This window comes from Panthera onca, chromosome F1 (assembly GCF_046562875.1).
Source record: "Panthera onca isolate mPanOnc1 chromosome F1, mPanOnc1 haplotype 2, whole genome shotgun sequence".
NCBI lineage: Eukaryota > Metazoa > Chordata > Mammalia > Carnivora > Felidae > Panthera > Panthera onca.
Genome location: NC_138355.1, coordinates 46,162,429 through 46,188,441, shown reverse-complemented (window position 1 = coordinate 46,188,441; position 26,013 = coordinate 46,162,429). Strand labels below are relative to the sequence as shown.

General features: G+C 56.0%; 1 protein-coding gene across 7 annotated transcripts in view; it reads right to left on the bottom strand.

Annotated features, from left to right (window-relative positions):
• Positions 1–26,013, bottom strand: part of TMCC2 (transmembrane and coiled-coil domain family 2) — a 40,340-nt gene that overhangs the window by 1,919 nt on the left and 12,408 nt on the right. For 3 of the 7 annotated variants that reach the window (XM_060644259.3, XM_060644260.3, XM_060644261.3), the window contains exons 2-4: positions 25,082–25,618; positions 1,574–2,514; positions 208–343 (exon numbers count right to left, since the gene is read on the bottom strand). In XM_060644259.3, coding sequence (XP_060500242.2) covers positions 208–343; positions 1,574–2,514; positions 25,082–25,618 — 1,614 coding nt within the window. Of the gene's footprint in view, positions 1–207; positions 344–1,573; positions 2,515–3,483; positions 5,028–8,768; positions 8,838–9,384; positions 9,452–11,415; positions 12,256–12,366; positions 12,911–25,081; positions 25,619–26,013 lie in introns of those variants that run through there. The other 4 variants (XM_078441224.2, XM_078441225.2, XM_060644266.3 and 1 more) reach the window with 4 other exon arrangements.

Genomic DNA, 26,013 nt, shown 5'->3' with positions numbered 1-26,013 from the left:
CGCCCGTCGGCTCGCACAAATCCAGCCTCGGGCCTGCCCGGCTCCTATCTCCACCCCACACTGCCCTCTCCAGCCACGCGCCCATCTGCGCCGCCAGTGGACCCACCTGTGCCCATCACCCCCCACTTGGTAAAGCCCTCACCCTCCGGCCGCCGACAGCTCTCTCGGCACGTCTGGGGCCTCCCCAGGGCCAGTCTCTGGTCGTACCTGGATGTCCCGAGCCCTTTCGTAGGATTGGTAGGCCACCTTCTCCTCCATGCTGGCCAGCTCCTGCTTCAGGTTGGTCATCTCATTCTGGTGAAGCTCGGTCAGGTCATTGAGCTGTTCTTCCAGCCGCTCGTACCTGGCAGAGGGAGAAGGGGTGACTTCAGTCCTGGCCCCCTGACCTCCCTTCTCTCCCCAGGATCGATTTCGTTCCTCAAAACACGCAACACGTTCAGTCCCCTTCCAATTTGAACAGCAACGACAACGAAAGCTACTCTTTATATGGCTCTGCTTCCAAGTAGGCATTGTGCCCAGGCTTTACCCACATTATCTCCCAGGATCCTCACCCCCCTCAACCCCACGAGACAAGCACTAGCATCATCCCATTTCACAGATGAGAAGACTGGGACAGAGAGAGGTTAAGGAACCTGCCTAAGGTCCCACAGCTCATGAACGGAGGACTCAGGGATTAAACGCCTTCGGCGCGAGCCTGTAAGCCCTGGACTGAGATGCTCTCCTGGTCACCAGGGACACAGCGACACAGCGACACGATCCCTGCTCTGCCGGCACAAAGTATCAAAAGGTGACTCTCATGTAGGGGTAGTTAGTTTTCAGGCAGGGACCCCCCCCCCCCAATTTTCTAACCCTTCTTCATATATATGAAGAAAAAGGAAAAGAGCTAATTAAGGAAAAGCTCGCCGAGAATCCCAGAGAGCAAGTGACAACCAAATGACACAGGAGGGGCACTGAGCAAGAGGGCGCGGAGCAGGCGGGGCGGGGAGGGGCTGGAGACTCCAGCTTCTGCCAAATGTTTAACCTGATGGTGCCAGAGGTTTACACAGTTTGACTTTAGAGGTTTGGACTCGTCGAACCTTCACGAACCCTAGGAGTAGGGATCCGTGTTATTGCCGCGGCACAGACCCGGAGAGCAGCTGTGGGGAGCACTAAGTGCTTTGTTCAAGGTAAACAGGAAAGAGCAGAGCTGGGCTTTGAACCCAGGGAACCTGGCTCGAGAGTCAGTGCCGTTAGTCCTTCCGGAGGAGAGGCCACGTAGCTGGCCGTGTCCCTGCCTCAGTTTCCCCCTTCTGTACACGGACCACATAACCATCAAGCAGGGATGTTCAGAGCTCCTGAGACAGGCAGAGCCTTCTCTCCATCGGCAGGCCAGGCCCCCTAACCCTATCTCCCAGCCGCTCTGACCAGTCTGGAGGAAGGCCTCCCGGGGCCTCTTCTGGCTCCTTCCGGCAGCCTCGGACCCTTCTATGTGCACCTCCACCTGCCTCCGCGAGCCGGAGTCTGAAAGCCGGCGCCCGGCCGCTCCGGCCGAGGCCCGGCCGGGCGGCGGCAGTGCGGGAGGGGTGGCGCCTACCTGTAGCGCTCCTCCTGCAGACACTGGGTCATGTAGGTGTAGTCCCTCTGCAACTGAGACTTGAGGTCCTCCATCGAGTCCTCCAGGTGGGACTGTCCCTCCTTAATCTCCCGCAGCTCCTCCAGCAGAGCGTCCAGGCTTCCGGGGGCCCCGTACAGCGTGTTCGACTTGGGGCTCCCTAGCGCCCCCGCCGGCCCAGCCCCGGAGTTGCTGCCCGCCCCGGCCGAGCTGGCGCTGGCACTGGAGCACTCGTCATCGCTGCCGTACTTGGGGCTGGACACGAGGGTGGCGCTGCCGCTCAGCGCCCGGGCTGCCTCCTCGGGGGGCCCGTCCTCCAGAGGGTCCTTCAGGTGGGCGATGTTGTCGGCGCTGCCAAACTTGTTGCGGATGAGGCTGGCGAACTCCCGGGGCTTGGACACCACCGCGGTGTGGGTGGCCTGCGAGAGGCCCGAGAGGCTGCCCTTGACGCCCTCGACCACGCCGCCCCCGAAGCCACTGATGCCGGCGCGCACGTTGGCGCCCACGTCCTTCAGGCCCTGCTGCATGTCCCGCAGCACGTCCTTGGGCTGCCGCGAGGGCCCGTTCTGCTCTATCTCCTTCAGGCGCCGGCGGTAGTGCTCCAGCTTCTTGTGCAGCTGGGCGATGGTCTGGGCCGACTTCTGGTTCTTCTTCTCGAACACCTGCTTGATGCGCGACACCTGCTGCTTGTCCGCATTGTTGGCCAGCTTCAGGTACTCGGCCACGTTGTCGTCCCGCGCCTCCTGCTCGATCTTGATCTGCTCGGTGATCTTCAGGATCTTCTGGTGCAGGTGGTCGATGGCAGCCTTGGTCCGCTGGGGGTCGGGGGCCCCGTCCGGCACGTCCAGGCTGACGGGACCGTCGGCGTCACCGTGGCCGGGGCCGCCGGGGAGGCTCAGGGCCACAAGGTCTCCCTTGTCAACCTGGGGAAGGAGGCAAGAAAAGCAAGCGTCGGTAAATCGTGACACTGTGGGAGGATACTCTCCTACGTCCGTGGACACCTCTGGCCTTGGTTTCTCTGCCTGGGAGATGGATGCAGGAGGAATAGGAAGCTTCAGGGCAAGACCCCAAATAACCACAACCGTAGCAGTATTCCTTTATGGTGGCCATTTTGTGTTAAAAGATTTTACTTCTGGGGCGCCTGGGTGGCTCAGTCTGTTAAGCGTCCGACTTCAGCTCGGGTCATGATCTCACGGTTTGTGAGTTCGAGCCCCGCGTCGGGCTCTGTGCCGACAGCTCGGAGCCTGGAGCCTGCTTCAGGTTCTGTGTCTCCCTCTCTCTCTGCCCCTCCCCTGCTCGTGCTCTGTCTCTCTGTCTCTCAAAAATAAATAAACGTTGAAAAAAAAATTTAAAAAAAAAGATTTTTTTTCTAAGTAATGTCTATACCCAACGTGGGCCTCAAACTCCCAGCTCCGAGATCAAGAGTTCCACCCTCCACTGACTGAGCCAGCCAAGTGCCCCTACCCATGGCCAGTTTTGAAGGGCTGTCCCAGCTGCGATCCACGTAATCCTCATAACATCCCTAAAATGCAGTCTAGGCAGATCTGCCCCTCCTTTGGCCCAGAGAGTTCAAGCAAGTTGCTCCGGGACACACAGCCACGAAAACACAGAACTTCCAGCCCAGAGCTCTTCTTGCTCCATCATACGGACCAAGCATGCCTGAGGAGAGTCACAGGACTGACTTCTCAGAGACAAGACAAGCTGTCCCTCTGGACTCCACCTCCCCCAAAGGCTCCTGCCTCAAACAGGCCTCTCCCCCAGAGCTGGCCAAAGCCTACACTTTGGCCCTACGTAGGCACAGGAAGCCTCCCCACCCGTCCCACCCCGGCTTTCCTAATGCAGTTCAGCAGGTCTCCTGCCTCTGTGGATACCCCTTCCAGCCCCTCCATCACCTTCCAGCTCTCCTGAGTCGTCAGCAACCTCTTCCGCTTCATGACGGCAGGAGCACCCGGCCCTGCCCGCTCTCCCAGACGCTCTCTCAGATGCGGGAGAGGAGCACAGCCCCACCCACCGTGCTGGCCAGGTCCTGAGGACTCAAGTCCTAGGAGCAACCCCTGGGGGCCAAGGGCAGCAGAGACCAGTCTGGGGGCCTGAAGGTACCAGGGCCTAGCTCAGGAGGGGGCAAATGTGCAGGACGGAGCAGACGGTCCCTTTCCAAGCAGCAGGCAGGCTTCCCAAGCGCATGAGGGTGGCACAAAGGAGAAGAGAAGCCGAGAAAGGTTGGGGGGTCGGGGTGAAAGGAAGGAAAGGTCCCAGGAGATAGGAAAGATGAGAAACCGCGGGGTCAGAAGAAAGCAGGCGGGCCTGGAGTCCTGCTCTCCCAGGGCCGCCCCCCCCACCCCAGCTGCTGGAGAACCTCTCTGTCCACAGCTGAGTCCCCTGTGTCTTATCGCCATGCAAGAACGGAAGCAGCAGGAAATGGCTCAACCCCATGTATTTTTACACACAGCACACCCCAGGACGGCCGGGTCAGATCCTTCGCTCTTCGTGTGTGTGGGGCGGGATGAGGTACAGGTGGGGGAAGGGGTTATAAGCGCAAAGCAAGTGGCCCGCTTACCCACACCAGAACTGGAAGCAGCCTGTGCCAATTACAGGCAGAAGTCACTGGACCCGGTTTCTGCCGAGGTGCAAAGTTATTGGAAAACACTAGTGAAAACAACAGTCCTGCCAAAATCAGGAGCCGGGGAGGGGACGGGGGCGGGTGGCTCCTCTGTGGGCTTCCTCTGGGGCCTTTCCAGGTCACAGTTCTGCTGGGGATGCTGGGGACAATGCCGATCCCTTCTCCAATCTCTCCTAAAGTCAGGACTTGCCCCTTACATTGGCTTTGGGTCTCCCTTTGTGTCCCCTGGCCCTCCCTCCAGGGGCACATGTCTTCAGAACCCTGCACCTCTGAATTTCTGAACTCGCGTACCAGAAGGGCCAATTCCACCACCTCCCTTAAATGATCTGTCCCAAGGTCTGTCACGCCAGTGTGACTTAAAACCCCGTCCTGCAGTTAAACCCCTTCCTCCTGTGCTATGTCCTGCAGTGATGAAACCTGTCTCTCCCTGACCCTCAGTATCCCCACCTGAGAAGGGGGATAATGCTATCTACTCTCAGGTCTCTGTGAGGGTTACACAAGATGATGCCTAGCAAGCACTTAGCCCAGTGTGGGGCATACAGAAGGCACTCATAAATGCTGTCTGGATCCAGGCAGCACAATTCAGGGGGGCAGGGGAATGCAGTTTAATTAAGAAATTACACCAACCAGGGGCACCTGGGTGGTGCAGACAGTTAAGCCTCCGACTTTGGTCGGGTCATGATCTCACAGTTTGGGAGTTCGAGCCCCACGTCGGGTCTGTGCTGACAGCTCGGAGCCCGGAGTCTGCTTCGGATTTTGTGTCTCCCTCTTTCTCTGACCATCCCCAGCTCACGCTCTGTCTCTCGGTCTCTCTCTCTCAAAAGTAAACAAACATTAAAACAAAACAAAACAAACAGTGTAGACCTAGGGTCCAAGATTGAAAATTCATTCATAAAAAAAAAGAGATTATCCTCCTACCAGTGCAGTCAATATTGATACTATAGCATAAATATTGAACTATAAAAAATTAAATTATCCAGGAACACCATTTTTAAGATTAAGCAATCTGGTCCTCCTCTAAGGCTGCTGTGCTTCCAAAGAGGCTCAATTCTCTTTCTCCCTCTTTGGGGGAGAAAAAACGTCCAGAAGGTGAGTTTTGGGTCTGAAACATGGCTTGATGCTCGGCCCTCGGCGGTGCTCGGCTGTCTCTATAATGAGCAGAGAACCTGCCGCAAGGACTAGGAGGGGGATGCGAGCAGCTAATGAGACAGGGATGCCGTGAAAAGTAGAAGTGCTTTGGGACTCCGAGGGACTGTAAAATAGCAACTCTCCCCCTACCTTGGCTTTACTCCTGCAGCTTAGTGTCTCTCCTCCCTTGATTTAGAGTCTGTCTAGCTTACAGATGGAAAAGCCGAGTGGAAGCTGGCTGCGAAATCCCCGGGAACGAGAGAACAGACATTCCGGGGAAAACAAGCTGGGGCCTAACGGTGGGCTGGAGTGGCCTGGGGCTGGGCTCCTGGCCCCCTCACCTGCCCCTCTTTCCTGCCCTGGGGCCCAGACTCGAGCCCGGGGGTCCCTCAGCAGGACGCCAGCTCCTTGCTGCCCCTCCACTGGCATCTGCCACACCTGGACCCCGCTGGGTGCCTCCAGTCACAGAACACCCCCTCCCTGTCCTCCCCCACGGAGGAAGGCGGGGGGTTCTTCACACCTCCCACCCCAGGACACCCCCCCTCTCCCCATTGCACCAGTGGCCCTTCAGGACTGAACCACGACAGAGTGGCTAAAGGAAAGAAAGCCAAGGAGGTGGCAGGCAGCAGGCAGAGGCACCAAGAAGGAGAATACTTTAACAAAGGAAGGAGAGTTCAAGCATAAGATGACAAAACTATGAAGGATGGAAAAAGCAGAAGAGGGGAAAGAGATCTGGAAAAAAAAAAAAGCACACACACAAAATAACAAAAAAAAAAAAAACCACAAGGGAAAGCAATGAGCCTGTGGCATTGTTTACAATAGCCAAGATGTGGAAGCTGGCCCAATGTCCGTCCATAGACAAATGGATACAGAAGAGGCAGAGTACGTGCGTAGGGGAATAATACTCAGCCATAAAAAAGAGTGAAATCTTGCCATTTGCAACTACGGGGATGGAACTAGAGAGTATAAAGCCAAGTGAAACAAGTCAGAGAAAGGTAAACACGGCATGATTTCACTCATACGTGAAATTTAAGAAACAGAACAAACAAAGCAAAAAAGAGACAAAAAACACAGACTCCTAAATACAAAGAACAAGCTGGTGGTTGTCAGAGGGGAGGTGGGGGAGGGGTGGAACAGGTGAAGGGGACTAAGGGGACACTTATCGTGGGGCGCCTGGGTGGCTCGGTCAGGTAAGAGCCCGACTCTGGATTTCGGCTCAGGTCATGATCTCGCAGTTCATGGGATCGAGCCCCATGTGCTGACAGCGCGGAGCCTGCTTGGGATTCTCTCTCTCCCTCTGCCCCTCCCCTCCTCGCATACATTTTCTCTCCCTCTCTAAAAATAAACAAATAAACTTTAAAAAAAGAGTACACTTATGATGAGCACTGTATCATGCATAGAATTGTTGAGTCATTACCCTGTACACCTGAAACTAACATAACACTGTGTGTTAATTATACTTCTATTAAAAAAAAAAAAAAAAAAAAAACAGCACAGAGACAGGACAGAGAGCCCATGCAAGGCAATGGAAAGAGCACCAAATTTGGAGTCAGACACCAATTTAGAACCCTAGCTCTGTCCCTCACTGGCCACGTGCCCTTGGGTATGTCATTAACTTTACTCTATTTTCTCACCCGGAAACAGGAGGGGATTCGACCTACCCCCAAAGGGTTGTCAGGAGAATGAAATGAAACAGTAAGTGAAGGCAAGAATCGGTACAGTCTCAGGGCATACAGCAGGTGCTCAAAAACAAAATTAAGTGACACTTCATATTCACTAGTGTGGCCATAATTTTTAAAAGGAAAATAACAGGGGGTGCCTGGGTGGCTCCGTCGGTTAAGCGTCCGACTTCGGCTCAGGTCACGATCTCACAGCTCGTGAGTTCGAGCCCCGTGTCTGGCTCTGTGCTGACAGCTCGGAGCCTGGAGCCTGCAGCCTGCTTCCGATTCTGTGTCTTCCTCTCTGCCCCTCCTCCACTCCTGCTCTGTCTCTCTGTCTCAGAAATAAAATAAAAACATTTAAAAAAAATTATAAAAGGAAAATAACAAGTGTTGGCAAGGATGTAGAAAAACTACCACAGGTATTCATACCGTGCTGGTGGGAATGTAAAGGGGAAGTCCCTGCGGAAAACAGTTTGGGGGGTCCCTTAGTTTGGGGGATTTGCCGTAGATTTGCCACATGATCTCGCAATTCCACTCCTGGGTATATAGCCAAAGGAATTAAAAACGGGTATTCAGGCACCTGGGTGGCTCAGTCGGTTAAGTGTCCAACTTTGGCTCAAGTCATATCTCACAGTTCATGGGTTCGGGCCCCGCATCGGGCTCTGTGCTGACATCTCAGAGCCTGGAGCCTGCTTCGGATTCTGTGTCTCCCTCGCTCTCTGCCCCTCCCCCACTCACGCTCTATCTCCCTCTCAAAAACAAACATTTAAAGAAAAAAAAAATTTTGAATGGGTATTCAAACAAGTACGTGTACAAATGTATTCATAACAGCACTTTTCACAATAGCCAAAGGGTGGACACAACTCATTTGTCCATCAACCAAAGAATGGGTAAACGAAGTTGGTACATCCATACAGTGGAACATCATTGGGCCATAAAAGGAATGAAGTCCCACTGATACACACACAACAACGTGGATGAACTTTGAGAACATCACGCTAAGCAAAAGAAGCCAGATGCAAAAGGTCACGTGCTGAAGGATTCCTTTTATATGAAACGTCCAGAAAGGTTAAAGCCATAGAGACAGAAGGCAGATTAGTGGTGGCCAGGGGCTGGGGGGCAGGGGAGGAGTGGGGAGTGGCTGCTCAATGGGTCTGGGTTTCTTTTGGGGGTGATGGCAATCTTCTGGAGCCAGACAGAGTGGTGATTACAGAAAGCTGGATGTAGAAGGCCAGGGGTCCTCCCACCTGCTGGTTCCAGCCACCGCTCCAACCAATGTCCTATTACAGGGTTGGTCTGTGGGAGGGTCTCCTGGTCCTTCAAATCACTGTCTCATTTTCAACAGAGCCAGAGCTCTTTCTAACTCACTCCCAATCCCGTGTCCTGAGGCCGGGTACAGATCACTCAACCCCCGGTCAGTGGTGGGTGAAAACTCCCTGGGTCTCCCAGCTGGAGCATGGCAGCGAGTGGGCAACAGAGGCACCATTGCTCCTCTCTCCAAATTGTCACAGAGTTTCACTTGGCCCAGGCCACTCAGCCCTCTGTCCGTGCCCAGCAGCCAGCACCACACCTGGAGCTGCGGCCCCAGCATCATGGCCTTCCCACGCCACTCTCCTAGGTACCTGACCCCAAGATTGATCCCCGCCCGTGGGCCAGGCAAGTTCTTACAAGGAGAATGGTGGAGGGAGGGCCATGCTTCCTTCCATGATGCCCTTCCATGCCGGGCAACCAGGGAGGCCATGTCATGCTCTCCGCTCATGGTACCTACCAGCCGGGGCTGAGGTCACAGACCTTGTTCTAAACAGTGACTGAGGTCCAAGAAGTCCTGGTGAATGTTCTGGAAGAGCCAGAGATGGGACGTTGTCTTAAGTGTCCAGGGTCCAACCTTCCCACTTCCCCTCCCTGCTTCCTGCACCCAGAAGCACCCCCTCCACGTGGGCTCGCAGAGCCGTGGACTCCCTTCCCTGTCCCCATCCGGCAATTCCGCACGAAGCCGGATTAGGCATGCTGCCAGATTACAGGAGCCCTGGCTCCTGGGGGCCTCCCAGGGCTCCCACCTCCTCCCAGGCCTGAGCTCATGTCCTCTGTTAACCCGGGGCCCTGCCATAGGGGCAATGGCTCCCCGTCTTGCACACCAGCCCAGCCGCCCAGATCCCTGAGGCCGGGAGCACACAGTATACTCTGTAGGGACAGAAAGCATCCAGGCTTTCATGAAGCTCTGTGCAGGGAGGAGAAGGTACTAGCTGCTGTGAAATGTGGAGCGTGGTGCTATTTCTCGGCAATGGAATAAATTCCACCTGTGCTCCCAGGTTCCCACAAGACTGCAGAGGGCTCCCAGCCTGACGTCCCTCCCCAGGGGACAAGCAGCCCCTTCCTGAACTTACAAAGTACTCCTGTTAGGGTCCCCAGGGCAGGCTGACACAGAAGATGAGGACTTCCTGTCCTAGGTCTCTGCTCAGGAAAGCCAACACGAAGGTCACTCTTAGACAGACAGATACACACACACACACACACACACACACACACACACACACAAGGAGAGGGGAGGGGAGGAAACAAAGAGTTTTGGAGCTTCTTTGCTTCCCTTTGGGAGAGCAGGGCAGTCCCCGTCATCCTGGGACAGGTGGCCTTCAGGCTCCCTCCCAGGGCGGGGAACAAGAGGGTCTGGGGTCTGGCCAAGCAGGTTGAGATCCACATGGGATGTTGCTCTTGAGCAGGGCCTGGGCTTCCAGCCGCTAAGAGCCCAGAAGGCCAAGTGTGATGGAGGCTGTTGGGCCCGCGTGACTCAGCAGAGGTGCTTCTATCTGCTGACTTCTGGCCCCGTGACTCTGATTTGAGCACCCCTCTAGGGATAAAGAACACTCATTCACTTTTTCTAATCATCCCCAGAGGGAAAGGCCAGGGCCAAGATGGAAAGGAATATTCATGGCCAGCTCAAATCCTTCTGCCTAAAGAGGCAGTTTGACCTTGCGGGGAAGCTGGGAGGAAGGGACCTGACGTCTCCCACACCAACTAGATATTCCAGCCAGAGCCAGAAAAATGACCCGAAGCCCCGGTGCTGGAGGCAGGGACTGCCCCCATTCCTCCAAATCAGCAGGCACAGCCTGCCGGGCTGCTGGCTCTTTCTCTTCCTGGTGAGGAGGTGGGGGCAGTTTGCGGTTTCTTGCTCGGTCCCAGCTCTGGACACCCCATCACAGCTGACCCATGCCCCCCCCACCCCCACGTGGGAAAGGCGCAGGGGAGGGGAGAAGGGGAAGGTACCAGCCCACCCAGCGGTTCCTCCGGTGCCAGGGAGCCTAAGCGGCTTTTCTCCGGAGGGCAGGGAGGCAAATGCTTAGGCACTTAATGAAGTACACGTGGGGCAGTATGTATACCCGGGTCTGTTCACGGGGGGTCCAGTGGGGTGAAAAACTCCTGCAGCAAGGCCCCAGCCCCTAAAAGGGGGATTCGAGAGGCAGGAGCCTGAGGGCCCTGGCTCCTCCCTGCAGCACCCCATCCCTTGTGGCAAGGCATAGGCCCTCAGCGGCTTTACAGAGAGTCCCATGCTGCCACCTGGGATTTCAGAGTGCAGGGCACAGACACCCGAGGAATGCGCTCGCTCGCCCTTTCAGACAGCACCTGCGATCTCCAGGCAGCTGGGCACCGGGTGGAGGCTTCCGTCAGCCTCTGCCTGCAGCCAGCAGGCACCCACCCCTGCCCAGACTCGGGCCTCAGGGCTACCCTCTCCTCTCTCTCCCCCAGCCCTCAGCTTCCCGTCCCTGCTGACAGGCCCACCCATAGGTTCTGGCCCAGTCTACACCTTCCGCTCAGCTACCACATTCCCTGCCCTGGTGAGAACCATGCCCTTTTCCACACGAATGTCCCGCACACTCTGCCTCCTCACCCCCACAGGCTCCTGCCTCGGGGCCTCCTCTGTTCTCCACCCTGCAAATTCTCCAAAAGCTCCAGGCGCCCAAGCACTTGGTTCCTTCTGGACTCCCCACCGTCCACCTGGGGTCAGTGCTCACGGGACCCTCACACCCCGCTCTCCCTGTCCAAGTCTTTCTGTAGACAGAAGGGACCACATCCAGGCACACCCCTTCCACTTAATTGCACACCAGCTCCTCTGGCCCCAAGAAGAGTGACGTACAGCCTACTGGTTTCTAGAGGCTTCTGAGCCAGGGTTCACCCGTGCTTCTGCATAAGACTCCTGCCCCCACCCCCACCCCAGGGGCCCTCCGGGCACTCCTCAGCCTAGACCTGAAGGCCTGGTGTTCGCCCCCTCCACCCTCCCACAAAGAGTTCTCTGTAATGGAGCGGGGGCTACACCTTGAGAGACCAGACGGTGAGCACAGGCCACCCGGCAAGCAGCACAAATGGCTTTCTCCCATCCCCGCCCAGTAACCTTCTCCCCTTCCACCCACCAGGGGCCTCACCTGTGCGGGTCCCGTTTCCCGAAGCCGTGCCGGTGACGGGGCGCCAGAGGCTTTGAGGCTCCAGCTTTCCAGGGGCTGGGCCAGGCCCCCGGGGTCGCAGTCCCTGGGCAGCACGGGGCTTGCCAAGGGAAGCCGGGGTCTGCGAGCAGGTGTGCCCAAGCTCCCAGGCTCTGCAGCTGCCATCTCCAGCCTGAGGCCCAGCCTGGGGATTAGGGACGGATTGCTCTGGGAGATTTCCCCTGCCCTGGGGCTCACAGGCTGCTCCTTCCCATCTGGGAGGAGACAGGCAGGATCACTGAGCGGGGAGACCCAGCTCTAAAGAGGTGTCCCCGCCACCACCACTCTGCCCATCCCCAAGCCCAGCTGTCGCCACCATGAGTTCAGTGTGCATGAGGACACCCAGGTGTGACAGGCAGCACCTCCAGCCCCCGTGGGGGGTGCAGCACATGGAGACATACACCTGCATCACTCACCCACCTAGTGCAAGCCCAGAAATGCCTCCCACCATCAGAAGCCCCCCTGACAAACAGAGGCACAGTCCACTGGCTCCCTTCTTCACCTCCTAAAGGAAGTAGGGCTCCCGGCCAGGATGAAAAGGAGGTCTCTGGAGCCTGGAGGGGACTTCTTGTTGGATCCTAACACAGCCAGCTCAGCCTGGAGTACCCTACCTCTCTCCCTTCTGCCCCGCTAAAGCCTCCATCACTCCCAAGCCATGCTCCCTAGCCAAGAACTCCCTGGAGGGATCAGAATTCAGCCAGCATCACCTGGGGGACCCCCGCAGCTCTGAGATATTCTTCCAGAAATCCACTCTCTGCTCAGACACCACTACAGCTCCTTCTCCACTGGCTTCTGCTCCCTATTCCCCGCTCTCCTCCATGCCCCCCCCCCCCGCCTCCCCCCAGCATGGCCCAGGCATAAACACCCCGGATCAAACACAGATGGCAAACTCACAGCAGTCCTTTCCTCCTTGGACTTCATCTGGGCAGTTCCAGCAAGAAATCCTGTGAGTGGCCAGCAGAGGGGGCTAGAGGGCCACAATTGAGGCGAGCAAGCTCTGAGCAGGGGCACAGGAGGGCCAGCGGAGTTGAGGGCCCAGCTCAGTCTCTCAGGGAGGCTTCTGAGGCGGAATCACCAAAGACACGGCTCCTGCACCTATGTGAGCCAGGCGAAGGACTCAGGTTTTAAATACTCAGGCTCCACACGTGGTAGGGTGGTCCCAAGAAGGTGCGAAGAGATAAGAAGGTCCCAGCCGTATCTGTGGGGCCCAATGCCAGGGCGTGCAGCCAAAACCAAGAGTAGGAGTCCCCACACCCTGGGCTTGGGGAAACCTTACAAACATTAATGGTGGCCGATGACTTGGGGTTTGTGAGGACAGGAACCTAGCAAAAGCACATCAACAGGTCCCGATTTCTGGGGGCCAGCTCAGCCATGTGCAGCCCGGGACATGAGGGTCAGAGACTACTTCCATCACGTCCCAACATTTGTTCCTCTCGCACAGTGGTTATGTGCAAACAGGTCTTCGGTCTTACTTTCCCGAGGAAGGCAGGAATCACATCTTAAACACGTCCGAGCCCTTCGCTGGGCCTAGCATTAGAATGACCCTCCCTGGGCTTTCAGAATGATTGAATGACCTATCTCATGGGGCTGTAACAGACAGTCTATTGCAGCTTTGTCCTAGGCATCCAAACCACAGCCTGGTCTTCTCATACTAAGACATCCCTCCTCTTCCAGAACTAGTGACAAGCCTGTAAAATAATATCTAAGACAAAGTATATTGGGACCAAAATTTTTAAAAGCATGTTTTTGCACTCATTCTTAACGCAGCCTAGATGATAACATTTTGGTTACTTTGAAATGATCATCCAAAGACTTTTTTTTTTCCTTTTTAATGTTTTTAAATGTTTATTTTTGAGAGAGGGAGAGGGAGAGAGACAGAGTGTGAGGTGGGGAGGGGCAGAGAGAGGGAGACACAGAATCCGAAGCAGGCTCTAGGGTCTGAGTTGTCAGCACAGAGCTTGACGTGGGGGCTCCAACCCACAAACCATGAGATCATGACCTGAGCCGAAGTCGGATGCTTAACTAACTGAGCCACCCAGGCGCCCCAGACTTTACCTTTTTCTAAATCCACGGCAGCTCTTACTGATTTTTTCCTCCCGTATTTCTCATTGTAAAAGTTTTCGGGTTTTTAGAAATATGTTTCTAATGTTGACTTATTTTTGAGAGAGAGCAAGAGTGGGGGAGGTGCAGAGAGAGAGGGAGCGAGAGTCCCAAGCAGGCTCTGGATGGTCAGCACACAGCCTGTTGCAGGGCTTGAACTCATGAACTGTGAGATCATGGCTTGAGCCAAAAGCAAGAGGCAGATGCTTAACCGACTGAGCTATCCAGGCATCCCTAAAGATTTTATTTTTAAATAATCTCTACACCCAGTGTGAGACTTGAACTCACCACCCCAAGATCAAGAGCCATACGCTCTACTGACTGGGACAGCCAGGTGTCCCTGCAAGTGTTTTGAACTACTTAAGAAATTTTACTTGGAACACATCCACAACAAATCAAACAAGCCCTAAGTATATACACATAGTCTTAATGTTTTCTTTTTTGAGAGAGAGTAAGCGGGGCAGGGGCAGAGAGTGAGGGGGACAGAGGATCCGAAGCGGACCCTGCGCTGACAGGCTGATAGTAGACAGCCCGCTGTGGGGCTCGAATTCACGAACAGTGAGATCATGACCTGAACTGGAGTTAGAGCCTCAACCGACGGAGCCACGCAGGTGCCCCCCCAAAAAGGCGGTCATTTTAAAGCCCTTATTTTTTAAAACGTGTCAAGTCAAATTCAGCATAACGTGTAGAAGCACTTCAAGAAATGTTGGTGGAATAAATGAAACAAACAAACAGACCTCTCTCCCCCGCCTCCCTCCTTTCTAGGCTCCACCAAGCTAAGATGTGTAACCTTTCCTTCCAAGCAGAACAGAAGGTGGCAGTGAGCAGGAGACCAGAGGTGGGGAGAGCCCTGGGGCTCTCTCCTGAGCTCTCTCCCTCCCTGGACTTCCCGATCATGAAGGCTCAGAAGCACCAGAAAGAGGTTCCTGCAAGAGCACACTGCACCACCAAGATAACCCTGAGGAGAGCCCCCAGGACACAGGCAGCCGGGGGGTCTCCCCGATGGGAGGGTTCGGCTCCTCTCCTCCAGGGACAACCACCCATCAGCACAACAACTAAACAGCAGGAAAAAGGGGGGAGGAGCTAGGGGTGAACCGGTAGTCTGCTAAGAGAAAAGGAACAAACAGGAACCAGGGGGAGGTGTGCCAGGCAGGCCAGGGGGAGAGAGATCCCTTTCCCTCCAGAGTCTGCTCTTGTCTTTACGCGCATGAAATGTTCCCAGACCTGCCAAGGCCACGGAGCTTCCTGTCCTGCGGGTGGGAAGCAGGGAGCCCAAGGCGCCGTGATTTGGGGTGGGGAAAGGTTATGTGAGCCCTGGATTTGGGTCTCAGTTCCACAGTTGCTCTGGGACCTCAAGCTCCCACACGCCCTGAGGCTCAGTGTCCCCAAGTGCAATGGGAGGCGGGAGTGGAGGGCGGCGGGGGGGGGGGGGGGGGTGGGGGGGGGGTGGGGGGGGTGGGGCTGAAAAGCCCTGGCTGAAGGGGGATGTATCACAGGAAGACTCACCTAGGCCAGGCTCTGTGGGGGAGGGCTACCCCTCTCAGTGGCACGGCAGAGGGCCTGCGGTCAGCGGCCTGCCACAGACCCGCACCCTGCCACTCGCTGGCCTCGGCAGGCCCTGCGGGTGCTCCGTCACAGCTGCCGGAGGAGGCACCAAGGCCTACAAAGCAGCAGCCTGGAGGAAGAGGCCTTAAGGAATCAGACCCTCGGCATCAGGAGGTAGGAGGGGAAGGTGAGAGACTCTCCGTAGCCGAGCCTCAGTTTTCCTGGCTGCAAAATGGCACGCATGCTCATGAACTCCCAGGGCTGCAGTGAAGATAAACTGGGAACATGCCTGACACATTGTCGGTTTTACCGAACAAGACGACCAGCGCCGAGGCCCCCTCGCCACACGTGTATGTGCACATACACGCACACACACACCACACGCTACTTGGGAGACTTTGCCTGGGACAGAGGAAGCCACAAAAGTGGCTGCCGAGAGGGTGGCAGGTGGATGCGGAAGGGCTACGGTGAGCAGTAAGGCTGGGGGCTTAGGCAGCACACGAGCCACAAGGCAACCTCCTTCTGCGAAGAAGAGGGTGCCCCTGAGAGGATGCCATCACGTGTACCTGCTGTTAAGTCCTGGCCGTCCCGCTCCCCTGCCGTCACCCCCTCTGGCCCGGCGGAGATGCAGGCCCCATGTCAGCCAAGGTGGGGCGGCCCCCGTGGCTCGGGCCCATGAGCGCGGGCAGCTGGGCTGGGCCAGGGGTCTGTGGTCACACTGCCCCCACCCTCCCGGTTAGCCTGAGCCCAGGGGTGACAGATGGAAGAGGACGCTGGAGGGAAGCCCGGATAGTCGCTGGGCTCCACTCAGTTCAGTCTCCCCTTCCTCTTCGTTGAGGTTTCAGGCCAGGCCCCTTCTTCCCCTAATACTGTCAGTTTCACACTTTCTCTTTTCTTCTTCTCCTCTGGTTATCGTTCTTCAGCTCCTCCCTTTTTTAATCTTCCTACTTACTCTTCTTTCTCTTAGGGGGGAAAAAAAAAAGGCACAAACCACATATTCTGAAGGAGGGGAAACCTGAGAAGCCATCGGCTTTAGAAGCTAAAGACAGCTAAATTTAGCAGCTCAGAATAGAAGGTGAGGCCTTCAAAATCTCACGCTCCAGGTGCGCTGTGAAAATCTCCCAGTTAGCATCCCTCCGTGGCAGGCTGCTGCCTTGCTAATGCTCACCTCTTGCAAATAGGGCTTTGGGAAGCGGTCGGCACTCAGAGTCCTTCCTCCAACACTCATTTGTTGACCCGACCAGAAGATGCATCTTCTTAGAAACTCACATTTCTCAGCAGAGAGCTTCTTCGTCCTCCCTGCACCACCCCCGCCACGAAAGGCAGGAGGGGAGGAAGATTCATAGTCTGCAGGGTGAACTACAGGAACCGAGTGGGCATGTTTCATAGGAGCAGGTGGAGAGGCTTGGCCCCACGAGCGGATAGAAAAGGCAGACAGAAAAGGCCAGAATGGAGAGAGCTGGGGGGTGACCAGCACGCACACACCAGGCCACCCTCCAGCTGCTTCCAGGGAGGGAGAAGGCCATGTCTCCCACCTGGTGCTTTTCCACCCGGCTGATGCCGTGGACACTCCTACAGGAAGCCCCCTGCGGGCAAAGTCATGAGCCAGATGCTGGGCAGTGGAGAGAACCGCTCATCTTTGGTCTCTTTTAGGAAAATCAAAATGGGTGACAGGTGGATAGAAAAAGATGATTTCAAGCCTTTCATAGCCACTGTTTCCTTGGTGGTGGGGGCGCTGGGGACAGGTGTAGGAGAAAGTGACCCAGAGAGGAAGCAGCTTCTTTTTGGGTGGTTTTTAGGAAGAGAGCACCCCCACTCGATACTCTTTGCCGAGAAGAATTTATTTTTTAAATTTTTTTACATTTATTTATTTTTAAGAGAGAGGGACAAAGTGCGAGCAGGGGAGGGGCAGAGAGAGAGGGAGGCGCAGTACCCGAAGCAGGCTCCAGGCTCTGAGCTGTTAGCACAGAGCCCGATGTGGGGCTTGAACTCACGAATCGTGAGATCAGGACCCGAGCCGAAGTCGGACGCTTAACTGACTGAGCCATCCAGGCGCCCCTGCCAAGAAGAATTTAGAATGATTCCTTTCTAAAAGCAGAGGGTTGACATGCAGAACTCTTGGGGGTTCCTGCTGACTCCAGGGCTCCTCACTTACATGAGCTGCCCTGATTAAACGAGGAACGCAAGCTGCAAAATGCTGTTCGATTGAGTGCCAAAGCCAGCAAGGCTCAAAGGGACACGACCCGCAAGTCCGAGGCACATGCCCGCCATGCCACCGGGCCCCTGAGAAGTCAGTAGACAGGCATGGGGCCCAGCTCATAGTTGGCTCTGAAGCCGCCTGCTCAGGCCGTGAAGAAACCTTATATAATGAAGTTAATATTACAGAGCTTTTCCAGGGCAGGCTTCACCTTTCCGGCCACCAGAAGGAGGTCACAGTATCACTTTGGATCTGTTGAGCATCTGCTGGGCATGCTTAATTATTCACTAGCTATGGATACTGGCCCAGCTTTGGGGTCCCAGTAGCAGGGTTTCTGCAGAGGTGGAAAAGGATGCAGTGAGAACTCCCCTATCCAGACTTGGGTGAAGGTCAAAGAGGACAAAAGACAAAAGACCTTCTTTGACCAAAAGAAGGTCAAAGAAGTAGAGACATGAGAGTTGGCCTCTGCAGGATGTGGGAAACAGGGGCTGGCAGGGGCCAAGAACAGTCAGACGCCCCAGCGCCTGTCACTGGGGAGAGAAGGGTGGTCGGAGAGGGCTACGGTTTCCAGAAACATCACTCATTGCCTCCAGCCCCCACACTGCAGGGCATGACAGCCCTTGGCCCCTGGAGCCCAGCAGGAATGCGGCCGGGTGTATGTATTCATCACTGCTTCTGTGTCAGAGCCCTGTGCCCTGTGGCGTATAAACAGAGAAAGCTCAGACTGCCCAGGAGAAGAAAGAGGCAGAAGCGGGGATCAGGTTAGCGATACTAGATATCCATTGCCTCATCTGGCACCAGAGGGAACCGAGATCGTGTGTCCCAACTCAGGGATGTGGTGGATACAGGGAGGAATGTGCACGGTGGCTGGGGAGCCCTGTGCCAGCTCCCTTGACCCATGCCCACACCACCAGCACTGGCTCCTCGCCGTCTGGAGCGGGATGACAGAGAGCTCCTCCTGCTGCTCTTGCCGGCTCCGGCGTGGGGCTGATAACCAAACCCGGAGCACACCTTCCCCTGGGGTGCATCTTATGCGCTCAGGGTCCCAAGGGGAAAGGCTGGGGACTTGAAAGTCTCCCACCTGCATCTGGGCTGGAGTCCTCACTCCAGGGGCTGCAGAGAGCCACAGGGTCTCCCATAAGGTTTTAGCCTGAGCTAGGCCACAAGGGGGCTGAAAATGCAAGAAACTGGGTCTTGCGAGGTAACTTGGACATGATCTAACTTCACCACCCCGCCCCCCCCCCCCCGGGGGAATTCTGTACTTCCAGAAGCCAGGGCTACTCTGGAGAACAGGGGGAATTTTCTATCTAGAAAGAAAGTCATGGATGTCAGTGGGGAAGATGAATAAAGGCTAATTCTAGAAAAGCCAGGTCCTTCCTGGGACAACTAACTGAGCCCAGGATCCTGCTCTAAAAGAGAAGGCTGTAGCTCATGATCTCTGGGGCCCAAGCTTTAGGTAAGGGGCAGAGTCCTCACTGTTTAGCCCCTCTCCTGATTGGACAGGACCCCTAAAAGGCAAGGTGCTTCTCCTGCATATGAGGACCGCAAATCAGACTAAAAGAAGAATTTGATTTGCCAGGTGCTACAAGATATACTGCTGTGGTGGGGCCCGAAGAACCCAGGAAAATAGTCTTTTTTTTTTTTTTTTTACATTTATTCATTTTTGAGAGACAGAGAGAGACAGACCCGAGCAGGGGAGGGGCAGAGAGAGGGAGACCCAGAATCCAAAGCAGGCTCCAGGCTCCAAGCGGTCGAGGCTGCTTCTGGGTCAGAGCCCACTGACACAGCACAGAGCACAACACGGGGCTCGAACTCACGAACCTCGAGATCATGACCTGAGCCAAAGTTGGACGCTAAACCAACTGGGCCACCCAGGCGCCCCATGTCTTTAATCATTCAGACAGGAAACAACGGTTCACGACAAATCACAGAGCTGCCCCGTCTTGGCCTGGCAAGCGGCTGGCTGCCTCTGGTTCTCTGTCCACCTAAGGAGCCTTTGCATGTGGAGAGGAAGAGAAAAGACGAGGGGACGAGACGGAACAGAGAAGGCGGCTGTCCTCCCCAGCAATTGGGTAGGAGTTCCGGCTGGCACAGACCCGAGTGTATACATGAATGACTGAACGGGCAGGGTGTTATGTGGCTCTGAAGGTGGATGTATTTGTGTGGACAGGCCGAGGAACGCAGCGGGACCCTAGAGCAGGGCCCCTTCGGCCTCTCGTGTAGTCTGGCCTGCAAGCTCAGACACACGAGGAAGCCCCCCAGATGCATGGTCTGGCCTCCCCCAGCTGCTGAGGGGTCGGCAGGGCAGCCCCACCCACCTCTGACCCAGCAGGATCTCAGACGTAAATAAACCAGGCTCCTTTGGCACCTGCCAAGATCTGTCTTCTTGGCAAGAGCCTAGGGCTAAGGGTGGCCTCTCACTTGCCATCCCTCGGAGTAAACAGGGGTGCTTATTTATGCCGGGGCAGAGAAGAAAAAATCTTGTTGTCGAGTAAGTCTGGTGGGGCAGTATATGGAAGAACAGGATGTCCAGAGTCTGCTCTGGTTTAGGTGATGAGCTGAACCCCACTAGTTTCCCTGCCTGGAGCCTGGAGATAAGACCTCCTGAGGCCACAGGAAGCATCCAAGCGTGACACGATCTCTCCACTCTCTGCACCTCACCGTGTGCACCCGGCCCTCTCTCCCACCCTGCCTGCCCTGGTTCAGCAGGGGCAGCAGGCTGGCCTGTCAGTAAAAGTCCTGGCACTGAGCAACTCTGTGCTGGTCTCCGAAGGCTGTCTAGACACCTTCTGCGAGCTCTAGGCTCCCACCCACACGCTGTTCCTCGTCCTCAGAGGCCACCAACCACACCACACAGAGGGGGAAGGGCAACCAGAGCAAGGCCAGGAGCCAGCCTGGCAGGGCTGGCCATAAACCCAGTGCTCCTGCATTATCCCCCTCCCGAGACCCTCCAGCTGGGTGCACCTTGCACAAGCCTAGAAGTGGGGAGAGGAACGTGGCAGCAGCTTAGGGAAAATTTTGAATAAGACCAAGAGGGAAGCAATGAGCCAATCAGATGTGGAACAAATGAGAAAAAGGGAATATACGCCTCTGATCCCTGCAGGGGCTAATCTGGTCCCTGAAACGCTGGGAGCAGGACACAAAGGCAGGATGGGAAGAGTTACTAGGTTTCTCTGAGAGTACACATTTTCTCAGAACTGCTGCTCAGGAGAGAGAGAGAGAGAATGAGAGAGAGAGAGAGAGAGAGAGAGAGAGAGAGAGAAAATAAACACTCATCTGCTGGGGGACACTCAACTCCACTGTTGCTGCCCATGTAACCAGTGGTTCCTGCTGCAGCCCCTGCGGCCCGAGTTTCCCAGAGGTTAAGGCTACGTTACATACAGATGGAGAACCCAGATGTCACCTGCATTCTCTGGGCACCTAGGGCCCCAGTGCCCCAACAAATGATGACAATTGTTTTCGCTTTATAGATGTCAGGCAGAGAGAGTAGCTAACTTGCTCAGTGCTATACAAATAGTAGAAAGCAGGATGGTGGGGCGGAGATGGGCATTTGTTTTTGCTTCTTTTTAAAAAAGAAAAAAGTTCATTTATTTATTCTGGAGAGAGAGAGAGAACGCATGTGCGCATAAGCAGGGGAGGGGCAGAGAGAGCAGGAGAGAGAGAGTTCCAAGCAGGCTTCGTGCTTTCCGCACAGAGCCTGACGTGGGGCTTGATCTCACGAACCGTGAGATCAGGACCTGAGCCAAAATCGAGAGCCCGACGCTTAACCAACTGAGCCACCCAGGTGCCCCCGATTTTGCTTTTAGGGGAAATCATTTGAGGCACAACGTCGAAAACAGCTAACTGGAGGGAACAAATGATAGCCAACAATGTCACCAAGGCTGAGCTGCCTCCCAGGACCATGAGCCCCTATCTGTTCCCCTGCTGTCCTTGGGGCTCCAGGTCCCCTGCTCTCTTCGGGTGGGGGCTGGGCGAGCCTCTCCATGACAGCTGAGGAACTATAGCTGCCTCCAGGCTGTTCCAGTAACTCAACCCCCGCTGGGGCCGCTCTGGTCCGAAAGCCAGCTGGTGAGTTCCAAACAATGGCAAGGGGTGTGGGTAGTGGGGGAGGCTTATGAATTAAAAATAGATGCTAGTAATCACCAGGGAGCTTGCAGAGAGCATGCGGAGCAGTGTTTACTAGAGAGAAGAATACCTTCTATTCATGCCCAGACCGGGGTGGAACCACCACAGCTTCTCACACCAACCAATGGCCTCTGGGTCTGGGGGAGTCAGCTGACAGAGCCGGGTTGGCTGGAAGACCCCCTTGCTCCTCAGGAGCTCCCCAGGCCTCGCCTATCTCTGGAGGAACAGCTACAGGGCTGGAAAGCTGTGTCACGGAAGGGGGAACGGTACCCCAGCAATAAAGTCACCCTCTTGGGCCGAGGCAGGTCTGCTCCCTATGGATACTGCATCACGTGACCCCTGGTGCTTTCAGTGACCTCACGTCTGTTTGGTCTCGCGAACACGCTCGAATGTGGGCTCTAGTCTCCTCTCTGCCATGAAAGTAGCTGGGTGTCCTCAGGCAAGCAGTCTCTTGATTCCTCTAGGACTCGGTCTATTCATCCGGAAAATGGGGATAAGAACACCTGCTCTGGCAACTTCACAGGGAGGTTGTTCAGATTAACTGGGCAACACATATGACAGAGTTGGGGAGAGCTGAAAGTTCTAAATAAGGATATAAGACAGTTGTAGGAACAATCATGTCCCCCAGGGCACCGTCCTGCCTGGCAGCTCGCCCAAGAGCGTCCGGCCCCGGTCTTTCACCGGCAGCGAGAGAAGAACCCCGGCTGTCTCGGGGCCAGTGTCCGCACGAGCCACGTGCAAAAGCCTGGGGAGAAGCTTCCCGGCTGACACGCCCACCCCGGCGCCCCCCAGCCCCCTGCATTCGAGGTCAGCAAACATCAACAACCCTTCACCAGCTTCTCACGGGGCCAGCCACCCACCCGCTCCGTCTGCTCAGGCAGCCAGAGAACACAAGGTTCACATGCTCCTCTTCATAAAGGAGCTGTGGTACTGGGGACCCTGGCCTGGCAGGACGGTTCTATTTTTGTTTTTCAAGTGTCTTCACTGACTCAGCGCTGAGAGGTGGGTCCAGCTGCACGCAGAGCACCTGTTCACTGTGGCCTGGTAAGCTGCTTCATTCTGCCGGCCCCTCTGGGGTCTCCATTCCACAAGCCCTTTCAGCCAACACATGCAGATCTCACTCTGGGAACGCACTCTCCACAGTTGAAACTAGGGCTTGCAAATGGTCCGGTGCCATCCATCTGAATCCTATCTTCACGCCGACAACTCCCAACTGTATGCCTCCAGCCTGGATCTCTCCCCAGGACTCCAGACTCATACATCTGACTGCCTACTTGGCATTTCCATGTGGATGTTTAATAGCCGTCTCAAACATAACAGGTCCAAAACCCAGCTCCGCTTTCTGCCCACCCGCGCCCCCCCCCCCGCCCCCCCCACCACGGCCCCTGCCAGATATCTGTTCCATTTGCCTTTTTTCCCAACTCCGTGAATGACGATTTCGTCTTTCCAGCTGCCAGGCCAAAAAGCCGTGTGCCGTCTTTGCCTGCTTTCACGCTCCACAACCGTCAGAGGTGGACGTGGCCCGATCTCCGAAGCAAATCCAGAATCCAGCCACTTCTCCCCACTCTTACCACTCCCACCCAGCTGCAAGCCACCACCGCCCCGTGCCTGGAGTATTTCGACAGCTTCCGGGCTGGACTCCGTGTTTACACCCCGGCTCGTAGCCTGTTCACACAGCAGCCAGCGTGGTCTTCTGAAAAGGTATCACTCATCTGCACAAAAACCTTCTAATGACCTCCCATCTCACTTGGGGAAAAAAGTCAGAAGCCCCTTTCCTGGCCCATGAGGCCCTAGGTGACCCACAACTCTCCCCACCCATCTTTAAAAACCCAATAAAACCCAAAGTGCCTCAACCCACTATCTGCTGTCCTGTCTCCCCGCACGGGCAACACATGGCTGCCCCCACTTCCACCGGCTCTGCAATCCACTGAAACGGGTTTCTTGCTGGTTACCAATGACCCCCTCTGCGTCACACTTCCATACCCAGATAGGACCTGTCACTCCTGCCCCGTTTCACTCTCTTGACTACTCCCTCCTCCTGCTTCAGGGTTCTCTCTCTCCATGGTGACTCCTCTGTGTCTGGCTGTTCTGTCCCTTTTATGTCACATCTGTCCTCGGCTTCGCGCTCACTCGACACGTGCCCTTCAGGGGTCTCTTCTATACCCATGATTTCAAGCTCAGTGCTGACTTCCAGAGTGCCAGCCCGAGTCAAGACCTCTCACCCATGAACCCGACCGCCCGCTGGAGCTCTTTAGTCGGACGGCTCCCAAAGGCACCTGCAACTCAACGCGTCCAAAAGTGAACTCATCACTCTCCTTCCACAACCTGCTCCTACTTCCGTGTTTCCTCAACTAGAAGATGCCCCATCCGCGAGGTTGGTAAGCCAGAAACCCTGGAATCATCCTCTCCTCTTTCCTTTTGTCTTCCTATCCACTTTCTCACCTGGCAGTGCTGATTCCAACTTCCAAATGTCTTCCGGATTTGTCTCCTCCTTTCCATCCTCACTGCTGCGGCCCAGACTCCTGAAGCAGCTCCAAAACCGGTTTCCTTGACTCCACTCCTAACCCCCTTCCCGGTCTATTGTCTACACTGAGATCCAGAGGGACCACTTCCTTCCAGCTTCCTGCCTAACACCCATGGACACCTTCACACTACCTGTGTAGTCTGGCCTCTGCCTACCCATCGGTCCCCAACACAGCTGGATGCTGTGACCACAGCGAAGGCCAGGAGGACCCCTGCGCCAGCTCGCGGACTTCTGTACATGCTACTCCCTCTCCCCCCTCTTCCCCTGGTTCTTTCCTGGGCTAACCTGTACTCCTTCAAGGCTCAAGTCAATGGCTTCCTCCAGAAGGTCTTTACCAACTCCAATTCCCTCCCCCTGCTCCCAAAGGCCTCACAGCCTCTATCACAGCCTTACCACCTTATTCTGTCCGTTGCCCATCTGCCCCCGCCCCCCATTCAGTAAGCTCATGAACACAGTACCTCGGCTTGTTCATTCTTATGGCATTAGCAAGCGTTCAGTGAGCACTTGTCATATGAACGAAGGAATGAGGACAGAACTTCAGGAAGTGCCAAACTAGCGTTTCTCCTTACCCTTACCCTCTCCTTACCCCTCATGGCTTCCTCTCCTACCTTCTTTGGTTGGTAATAATAATAAAAACGATACTGTGCCAGGCTCCATCCCAGACATTCATACATACATGAACCCATTCGAACCTAGAGCAACTCTACTATTATCCTCGCTTTCAGCTGGGGAAACTGAGGCACACAGACGTTAAGTGACTGACGCAGCTTACTAAGTGCAGAGCCAGGGCTGGCGCCAGCCTGGGCTCTGAACCAACTGCCGGTACTGCTCCTTGATGGCCTGTTTAAGGTAAACAAGCCGGAATTAACATCGGCCTGAGCAAAACCTCATTTTTGAAAACCCTGAGACAAAGAGAAACGAACCCTTTGGGGATCATCTCTTGCCTTGGGTTTGGTCCAACCCCGCGGACAGTTCTGTGGGCAGCAGGGTGTGGGTACCCACCCGGCAGGGCCCCCAGCTCAGCCCCCCGCAGGTCCAGAGGCCCCTCGGCGGATGGCTCTCGCGCCCGAGTGCCTCCCCACCACACCGAGGCCACGCCCCCTCGTGCCCCACCTCACCTTATCGCCGCCCTCGGCCTCCTCGGCCAGGAGGTACACGTTGCCGCCGTCAGCCAGCAGCAGGGCGGTGTCGGTGGTGGAGGAGGAGCGGGGGCGGCACTGGTGCTGGTGCAGGATGGCGGCCAGGCTGCTGTCCTGGGGGGCCTTGCGCAGCAGGTGGGGACTGCCGCGCTGGGGCTCCAGGGAGCTGCTCTTGGTGCGCCGGCTGCCACCCCCGCCGCCGCCCCCGCTGCTGCCGTGCAGGCTGGCGCCCCGCTTGATCGAGGGCCGGGAGCGGATCTGCTGCAGCACGCGGTTGAAGGCGGTGGGCCGCGCGGGCAGGTCGTGCAGGGACATGGCGTAGGAGACGCGGTGCATCTCCGGGGAGCGCTCCTTCTCGTCCGGGGAGTCATGGTCGGACATGCCCTGCTGCTGCTGCTGCTGCTGCTGGGAATCCTGAGACGTCTGATGCTCCCTCTCCCGAGACCGGCGCCGGCTGTGGAACAGGTGCTTCAGGCCGTGGCCAAACATGGAGCCCTCTGAGAGCTGCTGGATTTTCTTAACGGGGAGAGATGAAGAACCCTCGTGAATGGAAAGCTCTGGAATGCCCAGTTGTTGGGGACAGAGGTGGGGGGGGGGTGTGCTCTTGGGAGATCACTAGAGCTACTACAGCTGTCTGAACCTGGAAGATCCCTGCGAATGGCCTGTCATGCCTAAAAGGGCATCTTGCAGGAAGGCAGCAAGCAACCCTGACCCAGTCTCTATTCCCCAAGAAATGTACCCCCACAGCCCTCCACAGGACATTCGCGATCAACACACGGTTCAGGGTTACTGGTCATGCGATCTTGTGACTAGTCTGAGGCTCACGGGGTTGTATCCTTCTGGATCGATTCCCGCCACCCCTGCCCTCCGGTCTGTCCCTCCTTCTAAGTTCAGTCCTCTTTCGAGCTGCG